The sequence below is a fragment of the Leucopleurus acutus genome (genome assembly GCF_964270905.1).
Source record: "Leucopleurus acutus genome assembly, chromosome: 7".
NCBI lineage: Eukaryota > Metazoa > Chordata > Mammalia > Artiodactyla > Delphinidae > Leucopleurus > Leucopleurus acutus.
Window position 1 is genome coordinate 34409395 of NC_139150.1, and position 17767 is coordinate 34427161.

At 45.0% G+C, this 17767-nt stretch overlaps 1 protein-coding gene across 1 annotated transcript in view; it reads right to left on the reverse strand.

Annotated features, from left to right (window-relative positions):
* Positions 1 to 9283: 9283 nt before the first annotated feature.
* The window catches only part of LOC309964485 (stimulated by retinoic acid gene 6 protein-like), a 51469-nt gene continuing 42985 nt past the window's right edge, over positions 9284 to 17767 (reverse strand). The window contains 8 exon segments of the mRNA XM_082843542.1: positions 9284 to 11071; positions 11074 to 11184; positions 11918 to 12064; positions 12773 to 12936; positions 14217 to 14336; positions 15428 to 15545; positions 16003 to 16051; positions 16371 to 16452. Coding sequence (XP_082699668.1) covers positions 11037 to 11071; positions 11074 to 11184; positions 11918 to 12064; positions 12773 to 12936; positions 14217 to 14336; positions 15428 to 15545; positions 16003 to 16051; positions 16371 to 16452 — 826 coding nt within the window. The 3' untranslated portion in view covers positions 9284 to 11036.

The window sequence follows — 17767 nt, forward strand, 5'->3', positions numbered from 1 at the left end:
TTCTCAGACTAAAAGAGGTCGAAGGGCTCAGAATCCAGGCCTCAGGCTTGAATGGAATTACAATTAAAAGGCTAATTTATGTGACTCTTTGAGTTCCATTCACCCAACTCACCACTGCTGCATAACCCTCCTAAAATACAGCTCTGAGGTACCCACTCTCCTGCTCACCAGCTCTGCAGCCCCTACCAAACCCAGCCCACAGTCCCTAGATGACCTCAGAGGCCCCCCGCATCTGGGTCCCACCCTGACTCTCCCTGCTTCAGCAAACTTCTCACTCTTCCTACATCTGCCACTGCCCCCTGCCCTTCCTCACCCTGCTCCTCTGCTGGGATCCTTCTGTTTCCACACACCTCAAACCCACCCATACTTCCAGCCACTGCCAGTGACAAGATCCCCCCGACTCATTCTGACCCTCATCTCCCCTTCCTCACCCCGTCACCTCTCCTTTCCCTGAACGTGCTTGTACATTGGTCGCTGTCAAATGCAGGAGTTCAGGGCATCCTACTGGAAGGGGTTTTCTGAGGGGCAGGTGTGCCCTCCTAACTTTCATCCAGCTTCCACTGCCCTCAGCAGTGTCCTGCACATTATTCAGACACACTGAGTGCTCCCTGGTAAATGCACGAATGCCCGGAGTGTCCTGGTCTGACACTCCCAGAGTTGGCTCTTTCCCACACATGCACCCAGAGTCCTGCACAGCCAGGGCTGAAGATACTTGTGGCTGACACTGAACCTGGTGAGGGTTTCCTATAGGTGTGGGGTTCCTGACTCCTCAGAGAATCCCTCCCCTCAGCAGGGATCCCTGTCCCAATTGCTCATAAATGCTCCCTATGACAACTTCCTTGAATAAGTGATCATTCTGTCCAGACTAATTTCAGAAATTAAGAAACAGTGAATAGAAACCCTTTTATTCCCCTTCTTTGGTCCCAGGTTTTATTAACAAGGTGAAATATTGTAACAAGTGATTGGACTAATTTTAGCTGGAAAAAGAGAAAGTATATTTAAGTGAGGTTAAGGGTGAAAAACACAATAAAAAATAGGAAGTGTCCAGGAATTATTTGCAGTTAGCGAGATCTCTGTCTTGTCTAAGAGGCCCTGTTGGCTTGGCCCTTCTACATCAGAAACTGTGTTTTCCCTGCTCAGATAGATGCTTTCTGGGTTCCAAGTAAGCAACACACATTGTTTAAAATAGAAAAAAAATTGAATGGAGAAAATAAAAATAACCCATAATATCACCACTGAGAATTTACCTTCCTTAATTCCCAAGTTTCTGGGCTTTTGTATTTGAGTTTGGATCAAACATGGAAATTTGTGTTTGGCTTTTGGATGGCATTTGTATTACCCTCCTAACTCTACAATGTTCTAACTGGAAAGAATAACCAGCTAGAGATTATCTGGTGAGTCCACCTCCCGTGTTAGAGATGGGCAAGGAGGTGAGAGACAGGGAATGGAAGGAGTGAAGCCAAGCCTTTGGACTCTTTTTCCTGCACCTCAACGTTGTATCTTCCCCCTCAGTCTTCACTTTGAAAATGTCTCTTGACTTGAACTTCATCCTTTTCCTTCCTCTTCCACAGTCCATCGTCCATCTTCTCCATAGTCCATAGAAAGAAAACCAACAAGGACCACCTCAAGAGCTAATATTTATTGAGAGGGTTTAATACTCTCAATAACTATGAGAGGGGTACTGTAATTAGATGAAGAAACTGAGGCTCAGGGAGTTGGTAACTTGGCCAAGATCTCCAAGATAGGAAGTGATTAAATCCAGGATGTGAATCTTGACCATGTAATTCCAGAGTTTTGAACCAAACACTATGTCATCTGACCTTGGGACTAACCAGAAAAAAAGTTCTGGATCCAACTGATAGGATTTGTGTGTTGAACTATAGCACACATACCGAAAAGTACGGAAATCATAAGTGTATAGCTTAATATATTATCCAGTGGGAATACACCTGGTAACCAGTACCCACAAGAAATAGAACATTACCAGCTCTCCAGGAGCCCCCTTTATGTACCCATCCCAAGTCACTGCCCTCTCCTTCCCAAGGGTAACAAATATTCTAACTTATGAATTAGTTTTGCTTGTTTTTGAACTTAAATGGAATAATACAGAATGTACCCTTTTATGTTGGACTTCTTTCATTATGTTTGTAAGTTTCAAACATATTTTTGAATGTGGCTGTAGTTCATTTTTATTTCTGATAACCCATTACCAAAAATATAACCCATCGTATTTATCCTTTCTATTATTGACGCACATTTGGGCGGTTTCCAGTTTAGAGAATTACCAAATAATGCTGCTCTGAACATTCTTTTGCATGGTGAACATATGTAGGCATTTCTATTTCTAGTCTATTCATATTTTCATATACTTAAGGCTATTCACATTTCTTTTTCCGTGAACTGTGGGTTCATGTCTTTTGCCAATTTTTCTACTGTGTGTCTGTTCTTTTTCTTATCAATTTCTAGGAACTCTTTGTATATTGGGCATGTGAGCCCCTTTGTAATATGAATTATAAATATTCACAGTTTATCATTTCTTCCTTTTTATTATGACGGTTTGGATTGGGTTTTCTTTGGTGTTTTTATTTGTTTGTTTGTTTTGCTATGTATTGTTAAGATGTTACTTCTCCCCAAATTGATCCATAGATTTATACAATCACAATAAAGTATCTCAGCAGATGTCTGGTGGACACTGACTATTTGATTTCAAAATTTCCATAAAAGTACAAATGGCCAAGAATAGTCAAGACAATTCAAAGAAGAATAAACTTGAACAGCTTACACGACCAGATATTAAGCCTTAGAATAAAGTTACAATCATCAGGGCAATGTGCTGTAGTAGCGCAAGGATAAACACAAAGAGAAACAGAGAGTCCAACTCAGACCCACACATACGAACATCTATGTTGTATATACTAAAGAGGCCCGGCAGAGCAATGGGGAGAGGATAGTCTTAGTAAACAGCCCAGGGTCGCTAGTTATCCATATGGGAAAGAAATTAATCTTGACTCCTACCTTACACCATGAACAAAAAATCAATTCTAGGTGGATTTAAAATCTAAATGTGGAAATTTAAAATAATAGCATTTGTATTAGATAACATAGGAGAATATTTTCTTGACCTTGGGGCATAAAGACAAAAATTAATAAACTGGACCTTATTAAAACTAAGAACTTCACTTCATCAAAAGACGCCTTCAAGAGAGTAAGAAAGAGCAGAAGGAGAATAAATACGTGTCATATATTTATCTGGAAAAAGCCTCACAAAGGATACGTAACTAATTTCTGTGAATTAATAAGAGGAAAGAGACAATCTACCTGAAAAAAGAAATGGGCAAAAGATTTGGCTAGGCATTTCACAGAAAGATAACCAAATGGCACACAGGTACATAAAAAGCTGCCCAACATCATTACTCATCGGGAAAATGCAGATTAAGACCACAATGAAACACCACTACACGTGTACCAGAATGGCTGAAAAATGCTGACAATACCAAGTGTTGGTGAGGATGTGAAGCAACTGGAACTCTCATACACTGCTATGTGTGTAAACTCCTACAACCACTTTCAAAAACTCTTTGATAGTATCTCCTAAAAATGGACTTACACATACTCAATGACCCCAAAATTCCATTCCTGGGTAAATGCCTCAGGCTCAGTCATAATATGAAAATTATTTTAATTATGAAATATAATAATTTCATATAAAATTTCATAATTTCATATAAAATTATGAAAGTTTAAAATTTGACAATACATCCTAAAGCTGGGGGAGAAATAGAAAAGTGAAGCTTCCTTTCAAGACTCTCCAGGCCCATCAGGTCCAGCAGTCTGTAGACCTGCCTGATTGCACTGGGGGTGCCTGCATAGCTCCAGAGAACTTGGGGTACTCAGAGGTGGCACGTTGGTGGGGGGATGGCAAAGAACTCACATCCTGGGCAGAGCCACTGGTCCAGTGAGCAGTATGCTCTGCAAGGCTCAGCTGGAGCAAGCCGGGCTCCAGCTCCGCACCTCGTAGCTCATTCTCTTACCTTCCCCAGGAATGCCGAACCTCAGGAACTTCTCCTCACTGCACGCCATCCTCTCTGCTCTGCAGAGCACCTCCACTCACCATCTGAAGAAGACATGGGGAGAAGTTTCCAGGTGTGTAGGCCTCTCTCCATAGGAGCACCAGGTGGATGAGGAATCTCCCATAAGGCTGGCATTGCCCCCTCTTTCAACTGCCCAGACCTCCTGGGAGGCAGCGAACCCTGGGGACAGGGACTGGGCTGGTGGATGCGGTCTCTAAGCCTCCCTAGGACTGCTTCAAAAATCCGTTTCCTTAAATATCAGAGACTGGGTTGAGACAAATCAGAGATTTTCAAGTGTTTCCTTTATAGCAACAAACTATGTCCGTTTGAAACAAAATTTACTCAAAATAGAACTGCTCAGAAGAAATGGGAGTGGAGGCCCCAGGCGGCCAACACAAGGGCTCCCCCCAGGCCCACGGAGCCCTTAGAGCTCAGAGGAACCAGGTGGAAACCCTCATCTAGACAGTTTGGATCATCTGGGTTCTCAAATAAAAGGGATTTACACTCACACAACCCCCATTATTCACAAATTTCTCCTTCCTTCTTTCCTTTTCCCTCCCCTGAGGAAGAGTTCCCCAAATTTTCAACAGCTGGTGGCAAAGACGACTCACAGAGCTGGGAGCTGCTCATCGAGGCAGAGTGGAGTCTGGAAGTCTAGAAAGAGAGAGGGAGAGGGGCACGAGACGCGGTGCCGTTTCATTTCTCACTTAAGGTATCTTTGAAAAATTCCAGTTTTGTCTTGTCTAGATTAACAGGAAGAGGGGTCTGTTTGGTCCGTGGGCAGGTGGGGGACAGTTTGGGGGCAGGAGGCCCTGGTAATGGGATAAAGTGGCAACAGCTGGCTGTTCCAGGAGGGGATGCTGAACCGGCAGAATCAGCAGGTGTCTGGCTTCCATGCTGGTCCATCCCGCTGGCATTTAGCTTCTTCCAGGCTGGTGGGGCGGGTGGGAGTTCCTTTCTTCACTAAACCAGCCTAGCCTGTCCTCAGGAAGCCGGGCCCCTGCTGCTCCTCTGGTCTTCCCTCCATCTCCCAGGAGAGGGCACCCTACCTTCACCAAGGATGGGCACTGCAGGGGACTCCCACGGACCAAGTGGACGAACGGGCTGCCTAGCCTTGGGTCTAAATGGCTGCATCAGGGACATAAGACACCCATCTCGGTTTCCTTGCTGGCGAAGCAGCAGAGCTGCAGATTTTGGTCTGGAGCTGGAGTCAGCCTTCCCCTCAGATGGTACCATGGAGGAGAAAGAGATGTGGGTTCCTCCAAGTCTCTTCCTGACTGAGGCCTTGGTCTCCCTGTCTGTCATCAGAGAAGACTGGGTTAAAAGGTCTCTGAGTCTCAGCTCCCGTGTCCCCCCCAGCTTTGGAGTCCACAGCGTGGCCCAGGTCCAAGTCCTGTTTTCTGGGTGTGCACTGCCCCCTCAAGGGCCTTGGTGGTAGTGCAACATGAAAAGGGCGAGGATGGGGTACTAGTGATGGGCTAGGGGGCTCTTTCTGATGCACTTTAGTCGTCTGCCTCCTAGGGGAATCAGATCAACCTCCAGAAAAGGAATATTCCTCTAGAAAAGGAATAAGGTGAACAGCTGTGGTACTCGTTGTGGGAGAGTGGTAGAGGAGTGGAAATCAGAGACCCTCTGGGCAGCACACTCCCTGCTCCGTCCCAAGTCTTACATTTACTGGGAGAATTTGATAATACAGAAGTGGGAGACCCATTGAATTGGTAGATGGGGGAAGTGGGCTGGCATCAAGGACAACCTCCCAGAGGAAGGGCTATTTACACCCATCTCTGAAAACAGGTTGGACCTGGATGGAACTGGAGGGAACAGAGGGTTCCTGTGGGTGCCTCTCAAAGGTTTCAACTGAATGACTGAGACCCACTCACATTTTCAAAGGTAATATCCTCTATAGTCAACTGATTGTAGATGTGTTTGATTAAATAACCGGGAACTATAACCTTGCCAAATTGACATGGAGGACCATCACAGTTCTATTAATCCTTTCTGTATACTGAATATTAGATGCTTATCAGGTCTAATATTTTCTTCCATTCCATGGGTTGTTTTTCACTCTCCTAATAGTGTCCTTTGATGCACAAAAGTTTATCATATTTATGAAGTCTTGATAGATTGTCTTATGAACTTATTATTTCTTTTCTTGCTTGTGCTTTGGATGTTATATCTAAGAATCCTTTACCAAATCCAATATCATGATATTTACCCCTTTAAGAACTTTATAGTTCTAGCTCTTAAATTTAGGTTTGCTCCATTTTGAGTTTTGTATATGGTATAAGGTAAGGATCCAAATTCATTCTTCTGCATGTGGATGTTCAGTTTTCCTAGCACCATTTGTTGAAAACACTGTTTTCCACATTCCACGGTCTTTACCATTTGCTGAATTTCAACCATTTGTTGAAAATCATATGACCATAGATATAGTTTATTTCTGGACTCTCAGTCTATTCCACTGGTCTATGTCTATCTTTATGCCAATGGTGCACTGTTGGATTACTACTGCTTTATAGTAAGACTAAAAATCAGGCAGTGTGTTTTCTAACTTTGTTCACCTTTTCCAATGTTGTTTTGGCTATTCCTTGCAATTCCATATGAATTTTAGGGTCAGCTTTTCCATTTCTGCAAGAAAGATTTGTTGCAATTTTATAGGGATTGCATTGGACGTACAGATTACTTTAGAGAGTACTGCCATCTTATCATAAGTTTTCCAATCCATTAACATGGCGTAGATTTTCATTTATTTATGACTTCTTTAGCTTTTTTTTTTTCAGAAATGTTTAGTGGTTTTCAGAGTACAAGTCTAGTACCTCCTGGTTAAATATTTTTTAAGTACTTTATTATTTTTAATGCTCTTGCAAATAATTTTCCTCAGGTTGCTCCTTTCTACAGAATTATAATAAACTTTCATTGCTACAGTTGTATTGAATGGCAGTTGATAAATGAGTGTTAATCTGTATCCTGTAACATTGTTGAACTCATTTATTAGCTCTAACAGTTTCTTTTTGCTTCTATTTTTATTCCTTAAGAATTTATAAAATCATGATGTCAGCAAGTAGAAATATTTTTACTTTGGTTACTATAATCTTGAAGTTCTTGCATCTATTTTCATAAGGGATATTTGTCTGTAGTTCTCTTTGCTTGGGAAGTTTTAGTCTGCTCGCTTATCAGCGTTATGCTGGCCTCATACAATGCGATAGGAAATGTTTCCTCTTCTTCCATGTTTTAGGAAGAGTTTGAGAAGAATGTATTTTAATCTTTTAAAATGTTTTGTAGAATTCACTTGTGAAGCCATCCAGTCTTGGGCATGTCTTTGTTGTAGTTTTGTTTTTGTTTTTTAAATATTCAATCTTGGGCTTCCCTGGTGGCACAGCGGTTAAGAATCCACCTGCCAATGCAGGGGACACGGGTTTGAGCCCTGGTCCAGGAAGATCCCACATGCCGCAGAGCAACTAAGCCCGTGAGCCACAACTACTGAGCCTGCGCCCTAGAGTCCGTGAGCCTCAACTACTGAGGCCCGCACGCCTAGAGCCCGTGCTCCGCAACAAGAGAAGCCACCGCAATGAGAAGCCCGCACACTGCAACAAAGACCCAACTCAGCCAAATTAATTAATTAATTAATTTTTTTAAAAAAGAATTCAATCTCTTTACTTGTTATAGGTCTATTAGGAGTTTCTATTTCTTCTTGAGTCAACTTTGTTAGTTTGTGTCCTTATAGGAATTTGTCCATTTCATCTGGGTTATCCAATTTGTTAGAGTACAAATATTCACAATATACTTTCATAATCATTTTTATTCCTGTAGAGTCAGTAGTATTATCCAACTTCCATTTCTGTTTTTAATAACTTGGTCTATTCTCTTTTTCTTAGTGATTCTAGCTTCAAATTTCATCAGTTTTGTTGATCTTCTCACAGAATCCACTTTTGGTTTGATTCACTGTCTCTGTTGTTTTCCTTTATTATTTTATTTATTTTTTGGGAATATAATGGCTTTACAATGTTGTGTTAGTTTCTGTTGTAGAACAAAGTGAATCAGCTATATGTATACATATATCCCTTCCCTCTTGAGCCTCCCTCTCACCCCTCCCCCCCATCCAACCCATCTAGGTCATCACAGAGCACCAAGCTAAGCTCCCTGTGCTATACAGTAGTTTCCCACTAGCTATCTATTTTACATATGGCAGTGTATATATGTCAAGGCCACTCTCTCAATTTGTCCCACCCTCCCCTTCCCCCGCTGTGTCCACAGGTCCATTCTCTACATCTGCATCTCTTTTCCTGCTCTGCAAATAGGTTCATCAGTACCGTTTTCCTGTTCTTTATTTTATCTATGCTCTCATATTTATTATTACCCTCTTTTTGCTAGCTTCAGGTTTAGTTTACTCTTCCTTTTCTAGTCCTCAAGGTGTCAAGTTAGGTTATTGTTTTGGGATCTTGCTTCTTTTTAATGTAGACATTTACAACTATAAATTCTCCTGTGAGCACTGCTTTTTCTGCATGTCATAAGTTTTGGTATGTTGTATATTCATTTTCATTTGATTCAAGATATTTTCTAGTATCCCTCATTTTCAACTTTCACCCATTGGGTGTTTAATGTTGTATTTCTTAATTTTCACATATTTGTGATTTTCCCCCAGTTTTCCTCCTGTTATTGATATTTAGTTTGATTCCATTGTGGTCAGAAACGACACTTTTCATGATTTCAATTTTTAAAAATTTACTAAGACTCGTTTGGTGGCCTAATGTATGGTCTATCCTGGAGAATGTTCTTTACGCACTTGAGAAGAATATGTATTCTGCCGTTGTTGGGTGGAGGGTTAGGTCTAATTGGTTTATGGTGTTGTTCAAATTCTTTATTTCCTTACTGATTTTCGTCTGGTTGTAATATCCATTATTGAAAGGGGAGTACTGATATCTCCACTATTAATGTGGAACTGTCCATGTCTCCGTTCAATTCTGTCAGGTTTTGCTTCATATGTTTTGGGACCTCTGCTGTTAGATATGTATATGTTTATAATTATTATATTATTATTATACCTTCTTGATGGATTGTACCTTTTATCAATATATAATGTCCTCAAGGATGAGAGATACCTGATCCCTGCCCTTGAGGAGCTCACAAACCAGTCCAGGGAAGAGGCTGGGAGACAACTGTAGCAAGAGCTGCAAAGAGAGGCCTTGCCACATGCTGAGGCAGAACCTCATCTCCTCAGGTGTCCTGTGTCCCTGGAGCGGTGACTGCACGTAGCAAGTACTTGGTCAGCACTGGCTGGGTGCAAGTGAGGGGCACTGGCTGTGAGGTCTGCACTAGCTTTCATTTAGAGAAACTGAGACTCATTCTAGTGGCAGAGCTGGAACCCAAACCCAGTGCTCCTGACCTTCTGTTTAGCGGCCACTCAACCATGATGCCAGGGTTGATTTCAGTATTGAATTCATGGCTGAGATATTCAGTCATCACGGCCTTATTATTTTATTCATTCCAAGATCCTACTATGTCACAGCAGATACTTGGTAATGGTGAGGAAAATCTGAGAAGGCCTCTTTCTTTGTGGAGCCGAGAGCATAGTGAGAGGTAGGCAGACATGAATCAGTCACCACAAAGGATAACATTACAAACAACGACTGATATTTATTGAGAGTTTAGGATATGTCAGGCACTAGCTTAGGAGTGTTTGTGTATATTAACTCATTTTATCCTCAAAATAATTTTTGGCGTTGCGGGTATCATTCCCTTTTTATGTTAATACGTAGGGGAAAGACAGCACAGAAAGGTGAGGTAACTTAGCCAATGTCACACAGCTAGAAAGTGGTGGTGGGGGGGGATCCCAATACTCTGAGTCCCAGTTTCCTTAGTTTCAAAAAGCAGAATGACAAAGCTTGGCTGCAGAGATAAAGTTAAAAGAGATACGTCTGGCAGACACATCTAGCAAAGGACTGGGCTTACAGAAGGTACTCAATAATGATTACTGGATTTCAATGGCTCTGGGATTTGTGAGGTGGATGGGGACTTCCCTCACCCTATGGGTGAGTCCTCCTGGTACTTGCACAGGTTTTGTGAGTGACAGGTCCCCATTTATCAGAGATCTTATGCTGGGGAATGAAGAATCTGGGTAAGTACTGGGCCCCCTGCACAAAGAGAAAGGTCCAGGCTTCTCAACCGGGCACCTGGACCCCCTTGGATGGTCTAACCAGCCCCAGCACCATGCCCTGCATACATCAGAGGGCTCGCCCTCCTCAAACCTGCGCCCACACTTTTGCACCTGTTGTCCCCCACCTTAAATGCCTGCCCATCCCATCTCTGCCTCCTCAGACAAGTGGCTTTCTCAGGGAATGCCCTCTTTGTCAGAGAGAATCTGTACATCTGATTTGTGACCAAGGCCCAGGTCAGTTCTGATCCGTTCCCCATCCCAGTGGCTGTGGGAGAGAGAACTCAGTGTGTGTCTGCTCACCCACCAGACTGGAGGCTGGGATCGTGGATTCCTTCTCTCCCACCACCATAAGACCTAGAAAGGAGGAAACAATGAGGACCCTGTTGGATTAAGGCCATACTTTCTCCCAGAGAAAAACTGTGCCAAATGGTTAAACTCTCCTGATATAAAAAAATTTACCACCTCTTTCAGTGACACAAAGTTCTGCCCTGTGGCTACATTAAGTGTGTCTCAACATGGATCTCCCCAAGGCTGCCTCCTAACCATGGATAGTGGAAATCATTATTGGGCAAAGTTTGTTCAACAGAAATTCTCTTTAGTTCTTGATCTTTTTACCAAGGGAATGAATTAGACCTGAGACTTCATTGTTCAGCCCAAGTGCCATCCATCCCATGAATTGCTGGCCTGTATGCCATCTGTGTGGACAGCGCCTGTGCATCCCGTCACACTGCAGGGGACAGCTGCTGGGTAGCCTGGGCCTTCTCAGGGGCAGATGTCCTGGAATGGCCTTGTCGCAATGTGGGAGGTCAACGTCAGCTCTCCGAGCACATCAACAGAATCTGGGTAAGTCCTGGGAGCCATGACCTGGCCTTGATTTTCTGAGCGTGACCAGTCTGGGGTTGTTGATCAGGGTCTGCAGCAGGAGCCACCTTGTCCTGGACCTCACTGAGGTGCGGGGACCTAGGACAGAACCAGAACCAGTAGACTGGGAGGAGGGGGCAGCTTGTCTCTGTCCTTCTCAGAGGCTGTAGCGAAAGCTGCCCAGAAGGTGTGAGGTGTGGAAGGAGGAGCTGGACCAGGACTCCTGGGGACATGAGGGCGGCTGGAGGGATGTGAGTTTGTCCCACAGATCTGGGTATCTGCAGCATTGGGAATAGCAATGAAAACGGTCCAGGTCAGTGTTGAGTGTCCACGACAGAACATGGCTAACTGGAGGGCTTCCCAGCGGAAGGCAGAGCAGAATAATAGGGGTGGCAGGGGTGGGAGTAGACAGTATAGAACCTTCAGGGGATAGGAGTCGGTGGCTGGGAGAGCTTGTGGTAAGGAATGGGGCAAATTAAGCAAAACTGCACACCATCTTGGAGGGCACCTGGCTTGCAGCCTGGGCTATGGGTAGCATCTCAAACAAATGGTTGAATGAAGGACTCAGCTATCAGAACTAGAACTCGTTTCTGGAAACAAGGGAGGAGCCCAGTTGGCAGGACAAGGACACAAGGCCTCAGGGGTCCTGTAGCCAGGCTGACTGGGGGCAAAGCCTCCTGATCCCCTGGGTAGAAGGGCTCCCAGGGCAGGGAGTGTGGAGGAAGAGGGGCAGGGAAGGAGGAACCTGGGACATCTTAGGGATCCCAGGGAAGCCTGAAGGTATGTGTTTCCTGGTGTCCGACCCCAGTGTAGGTTCAAACAGGAGACTTACCTGCTGACTGATTTGGGTACCAGTATTTGATGGCCTGCTGCAGCCTCCTCTCTCTGTGGCCTGTGATCAGGATGTGGCAAAAGCTGACGAGCACAGGGTTGGTGTGATAATGATCCACATAGAGCATGCCAATCCACGCACTGAACCCTGAAATCCAGAAGGCAAGTCAGGCCATGCAGTACGTCCCAGGATGGCCCAGCTTGTGCTTGTTATGACGTAACTGCAGCATCACTTTGTTCCCAAATGGTGCCTGTGTCTTTGCTGAGAATCTAGAAAATGAGGTATAAGGAGCTGGAAAGATTCTCAGAGATCACACCCTAATCTGTTCATTTTATGGGAATTTGAAGCTCATAGCAGCTAGGAGCCTCTGTGTCTTATATGAAGAAGGCAGCAGCCATTAAATGAATGAATGAGTGAATGAACAGACATGGGCCAGAAATAGGATAAAAACTGTTTTTTCTCCACAGAAAAAGCTTTGATTTTGGCCCATTGAAACTGAACAAACCATTTTCTTAACTAAGCTTGCAACTAACAACACCAGTAATTCTGAGATGTGTTTTCTCAAAATTTTCAGAGTCATGCATTCATAAATTACCTTCTAACTGTTCAGATAGAATTCGCTACCTCTTACTGCCCTTCATTCTACCTCAAAGGTCTGTCAAACATACAAGTATTTAATAGCCTGAATTCCCTTCTGACCATTGGGCTGAATAGTTTTGTTTTGTTTTTCTATTCAGCTTTATAGCCTCCATGGGAAGATAAACTCTAAGCATAAGTGAAGCCTCTGGTACCCGACTTCCAGGCAGCTTCTGCAAAAGTACAAGACCAGCGCTCCCCAGATGCATGGCCACGTACCCATGTCTGCTCTCTCACAGCCACTCTGCAGAATGGTCCTGTCGATGCGGGCGATCAGCCACGTGCCCAGGATGCAGCTGATGAGAAGCCTGGAGAGGCAGGCGCCCAGGCCCAGCAGCACGTTGTAGAAGAACAGAAAGTAGTTGAAGTTGTGGAATGCTCTCCTGCAAACAAAAGCAGGTGGAGGGGGGCAGCACCTTTCAGCATGAGAAGGTGGCTACGCAGGTGGGCTCAGGGGCCCCCCAGACCTGTGGTCAAAGCCTACGTCTCCCATCTCCTAGCTGTGTGACCTTGTGCTGTTAGCAGGAGCTGACTGTCCCCATTTCGCAGCTGATGTGAGGACTGGCTCAGAAACAGTGTAGAGGGTGCTGAGCCCAGGGCAGGCTGAATGTGAGTGGGGACTGTAAACCTCATGTGGCTACAGCTGGGTTTGTGGTTACGGCAGAGGGTGTGGCTTTCCCACTGTCCATTGCAACAGTGACCTGCCCCCAGCTAGAACTGCTCCAAGTCCTCCAGGTGAAATTTCTCAAATGACCACCTGATCATGTGATCCATCTCCTGTTGCCTATGGGATGAAGCCCAAACACTGCCTATGAATTCTGGGGTCCTCGCTGAGAGGGGCTTTTCTGGCATTACCACTTTGTACCTCCTTCCTGTCCCTCACCATCTAAGGCCACCACATGGCCACAATATTGGATTCTCACTCTTCTCCCAACACATCCTGCCCTTTCATGGCTTCCTGCCTGCATTGGTGCAGCGGGGGCTGCAGCCACGCCATCTCCTCATCTCTGCCTGTAGGAATCTTACCATCCCACCGACCTCAGCTCACACGTCCCGACTGCAGCTGAAAGAGAACCCCCACCTCTCCTGCACCCCCCCGCCTCTCCCCCACCCCCCCCCCCGCCTCTCCTCCACCCCACCCCCTTCTTCGTTACTCATGTTTCTCTTGCAATGCTTTCACACCCTCTGGACTCTACTGTCCCTATATGTCTGTGTCTGTCGGCTCCAGTGCACCGTGAGCACATCACAGGCAGATTGTGTGGGGTATCTCTTTATCCTCAGTGCCCATGTTGTTTCCTCCATGAGTGAACAGCTTTGAATGAATGAACTAGAAAGGATTACCCACGGGACAGGCACTATTGTTCTAAGTTCATATTTTAATACATTTTAGCCTCAGAACACCTCTCTGATGTATGCACAATTATTTGTAAAATGAGGAAGTGGAGGTTCATAGATGTTTAGTAAGGTCACACAAGGTCACAAAGCTCATAAGGGGCAGAGCCAAGATTTGGCCACAGGCAGTTAGGCCCCGGTTCTGAACCACTGCCCCTCACCCTCTCAGAGAGTGTAGAGTCCACCCAGGAACCTGCCAAGGGTGAAGAGGAAGGAACGAGACTGCTGAGGCCAAAGCCCTACAATGCCCCGCTCCCTTCTCTGCCCTCACCTGTTATTGAGAGCCAAGGGCTTCTGCTTGTCAGCTGTTCCCATCTTTGGTTGCAGGAAGAAGCTGGCGGCGATCCATACCTGCAGGACCATGAGGCCCAGGACGATGGATATGGTGAGGCTGAAACACAAGGTGAGACCATCCTGAGGTGGCCTTGTCCGTTCTTCCCAAGCCCATCTCGAATGCCCCTTGATAGAGAGAAGAGAGATGCTGACTGCCCGCCAGACCAACAGTAGCTTGAGCTCTGCCCTTTATGCCTACAGAGCATTCTCCTGCCCACTGTGCAGATGAGAAAACTGAGGCTCACAAAGGGCAGATGACTTTCTCAAAGTTGCATCATCAGGTCTTCTGGCTCCAGACCAGAACTCCAGGATTTAATTATGTCTTTTTGTTGAGGGGTGGCAGCTGGGCTGAGTGGTTTAACAGCATAGGAATCAAAGAAAGGATGGGGTTTTTAGAAGAGCTCATGAAGGCCACGGGAGAGTGGACAGGGCAGGTTCTGCCCCAGACTCACAGGAGGCTCTAGGTGAGTTTGGAACAAAGGACCTCAGAGAAGGGAGGTCCCCAGAGGGCATCACGCCCTGTGTTTGCATTCTCTGAGTGGCAATGTGGGGTGGTGGTTTAAAGAGGCTTTGGTTTCAGATTGCCCAGCTCCCAGTCCTGCCTCCTCCCCTGGGACAAACTGCTCAGCCTCTCTGTGCCTCTGTTTCCTCATCTGAAAAAAGGGAGCTAATGTAAGTCCCAACCTCAAAGAGTTCTTAAGAGAAAAGATGTGTAGTGAATTCTCAATAATGTCAGCATTCACTTTTACTTTCCATATGGGTAAACTGAGGCTCAGAGAGGCACTTACAAGCCACACATCTGATCTAAAACCCAAGCTCAGATTTCCTCTCTCCTTCCAATATACTGTCCTTTCTCTTACTTCACCTCCCTGAACCTCAATCTTCCCACCTATAAAATGGACACATATATATCTCCCACAGACACAATTGTGAGGACACCATTGAACAGTGAGCGTGGAAACATTTTGTAAACTGTGAGGTTCCCATCACAATGAGTTGCTATTTTAGCCCATCCTTGGGTCAGAGCTGGGAGCATGGGTCTGGGGATTGGTGAGAGCCCAGCAGGGAAGGGGTATTTCAAATAGCAGCTGTGAAGACCCACCAGCTCCCAGGCCCTGGGCAGTGACAGGAAGCCCGCCCAGCACTTACATCCCGATGCCCAGTCCTCGGAGCATCTCCAGGGTCTGATGGTGGATGACAGGTAGCACCAGGCTGTACATGATCACTAGGCCACACAGGCTCTGCATCACGTGGATGATGAGGTAGCCTGTGGGCCAAGGGAGCCGGTGGTCGCTCAAGGCCCTTCAGGATCCAGTCACACAGGTCCCTCCCTGCAGTCTTCCCTCTAGCCTCCTCCCAAACGAAGGTCCTGGCACTCTTACTTGCACTGTTTTCTTCTGCCTGGCATGACTGCTGACCTGCTCACCCTGCCAGGTGCAGTTCAAACATAACTCCACTAGAAAGGCTTCTTGCCCTGTCCTGGGTGTGGACAGTCACTTCCTCCTCTGGGTCACCGCCGCCCTTAGCATACACACCCCGTGGGCACAGGACAGGTGGTGATGATGACCTACACGAATGTGTGCTTCTCACTCCTTCCGGAGGGTCCCTCAAGGAAGAGCTGGGGCCACTTCTGCCCTACGTCTCTCCTCCCTACCCACAGCCAGGACTCTGCAGGTGCCCAGGGAATGTGTATTGAATTGAATGGGTCATGTGAGGGCACTTACCCCACAGAATATAAGCTATCTGCCAGCCAGAGTACCTTGCAATGGCCACCTGAGATTTAGAAAGAAAAAAGGGTCTGAGAGGGGAGACATGCTGATTACCTCTAACACGTGTCCGGCATCCTTGTCTCATGTGAGGGTCACCCACCAACCCACCAAGGCAGGTGTCATGATTGTCCTCATTTTACAGATGAGGAAACTGAGGGCTGGATGGGGACAGTGGCTGTCCCGAGTCACCCAGCAGCAGAACATACTAGAATTGAGGACTCTGGACCCCCAGCCCAGAGCTCTTCCTCCCCCACCTCCCCCCGTCTGAGGTGCAGGAGAGCAGGTTTTGGCCTCGGAGCAGAAAGAGGCCTCTGTAGACTTACCACACTCTCTGACGAGGAAGGATTATGGAACGTCAAAGGGAGAAAGTGTTTATCTCCTGCCCACAACCTCTTCATTTGCTTCCTAAAGAAAAAGTGGGAGTTAGTAATGCTCATGACCAGGGTTTAAAAATCATTTTTTAATACTTTTTTTGAAAATTGAGATATAATTGACATATAACATGATATTATTTCAGGTGTACAATATAATAATTTGATATTTGTATATATTGTGAAATGATCACAGTAAGTCTTGTTACTATCTGTCACTGCACACAGTTACAAAATTTTTTTTCTTGTGATGAGAACTTTTAATCTACTCTCTTAGAAACTTTCAAATATTCACTATTTTTTAACTGTAGTCGCCATGCTGTACATTACATCCCTATGACTTATTTATTTTATAACTGAAAGTTTGTGCTTTTTGATGCCATTCACCCATTTCACTCCCCCCACCCCACCTCTGGTAACAACCAATCTGTTCTATGAGTTTAGTTTTAGTTTTGTTTTGTTTAGAGTCCATATATGAGTGAAATCATTTGTCTTTCTCCATCTGACTTATTTCACTTAGCATAATGTCCTCAAGGTCATAAATGCTGTCACAAATGACAAGATTTCATTCTTTTTTATGGCTGAGTAGTATTCTGGTGTGTGTGTGTATGTGTGTGTGTATTCCACATCTTTTTTACCCATTCACCCATCCATGGACACTAAGGTTGCTTCCATATCTTGGCTATTGTAAATAATGCTGCAAAGAACACTGGGGTGCATGTATCTTTTTAAGTTACTGTTTCCACTTTTTTGGATATATGCCCAGGAGTGGGATTGCTGGATCATATGGTAGCTCTATTTTTAATTTTTTGAGGAGCCCCCATACTATTTTCATAGTGGCTGCACCAATTTACCTTCCCACCAACAGTGTAGGAGGGTTCCCTTTTCTCCACATCCTTGTCAACACTTATCTTTGTGTTTTTGGTAATAGCCATTCTCAAAGATGTGAGATGACATCTCATTGTGGTTTTGATTTGCATTTCCCTGATAATTTAAAAATCTTAAACTTAATATATTTTGTAAAAATAGCATATAGCTACCTAATCTCAATGGTGACTGAATGTGATAGTTGAGAGTGTGTGTGTGGCTTTTAGTTTCTTTAGCTTGCTCTATTTTCTTATTTTCTCTACAATGAATATATATTACCTATATAATATTATTTCAAAACAGGTAAAAAAATTTTAACAATAGCCCCCCACTTATAACAACATAAAATGAAATGAAAAAGAAGCCACAATTCCTCACAATCCCAGCACCCAAAGAAATCACTGTGTGCTTTTCCCATGTGCCCGTCTCAGCCTGGCCTTTTGCCTAAAGATTAGATTGGCACAGTTTTGTTCACAGTCCAC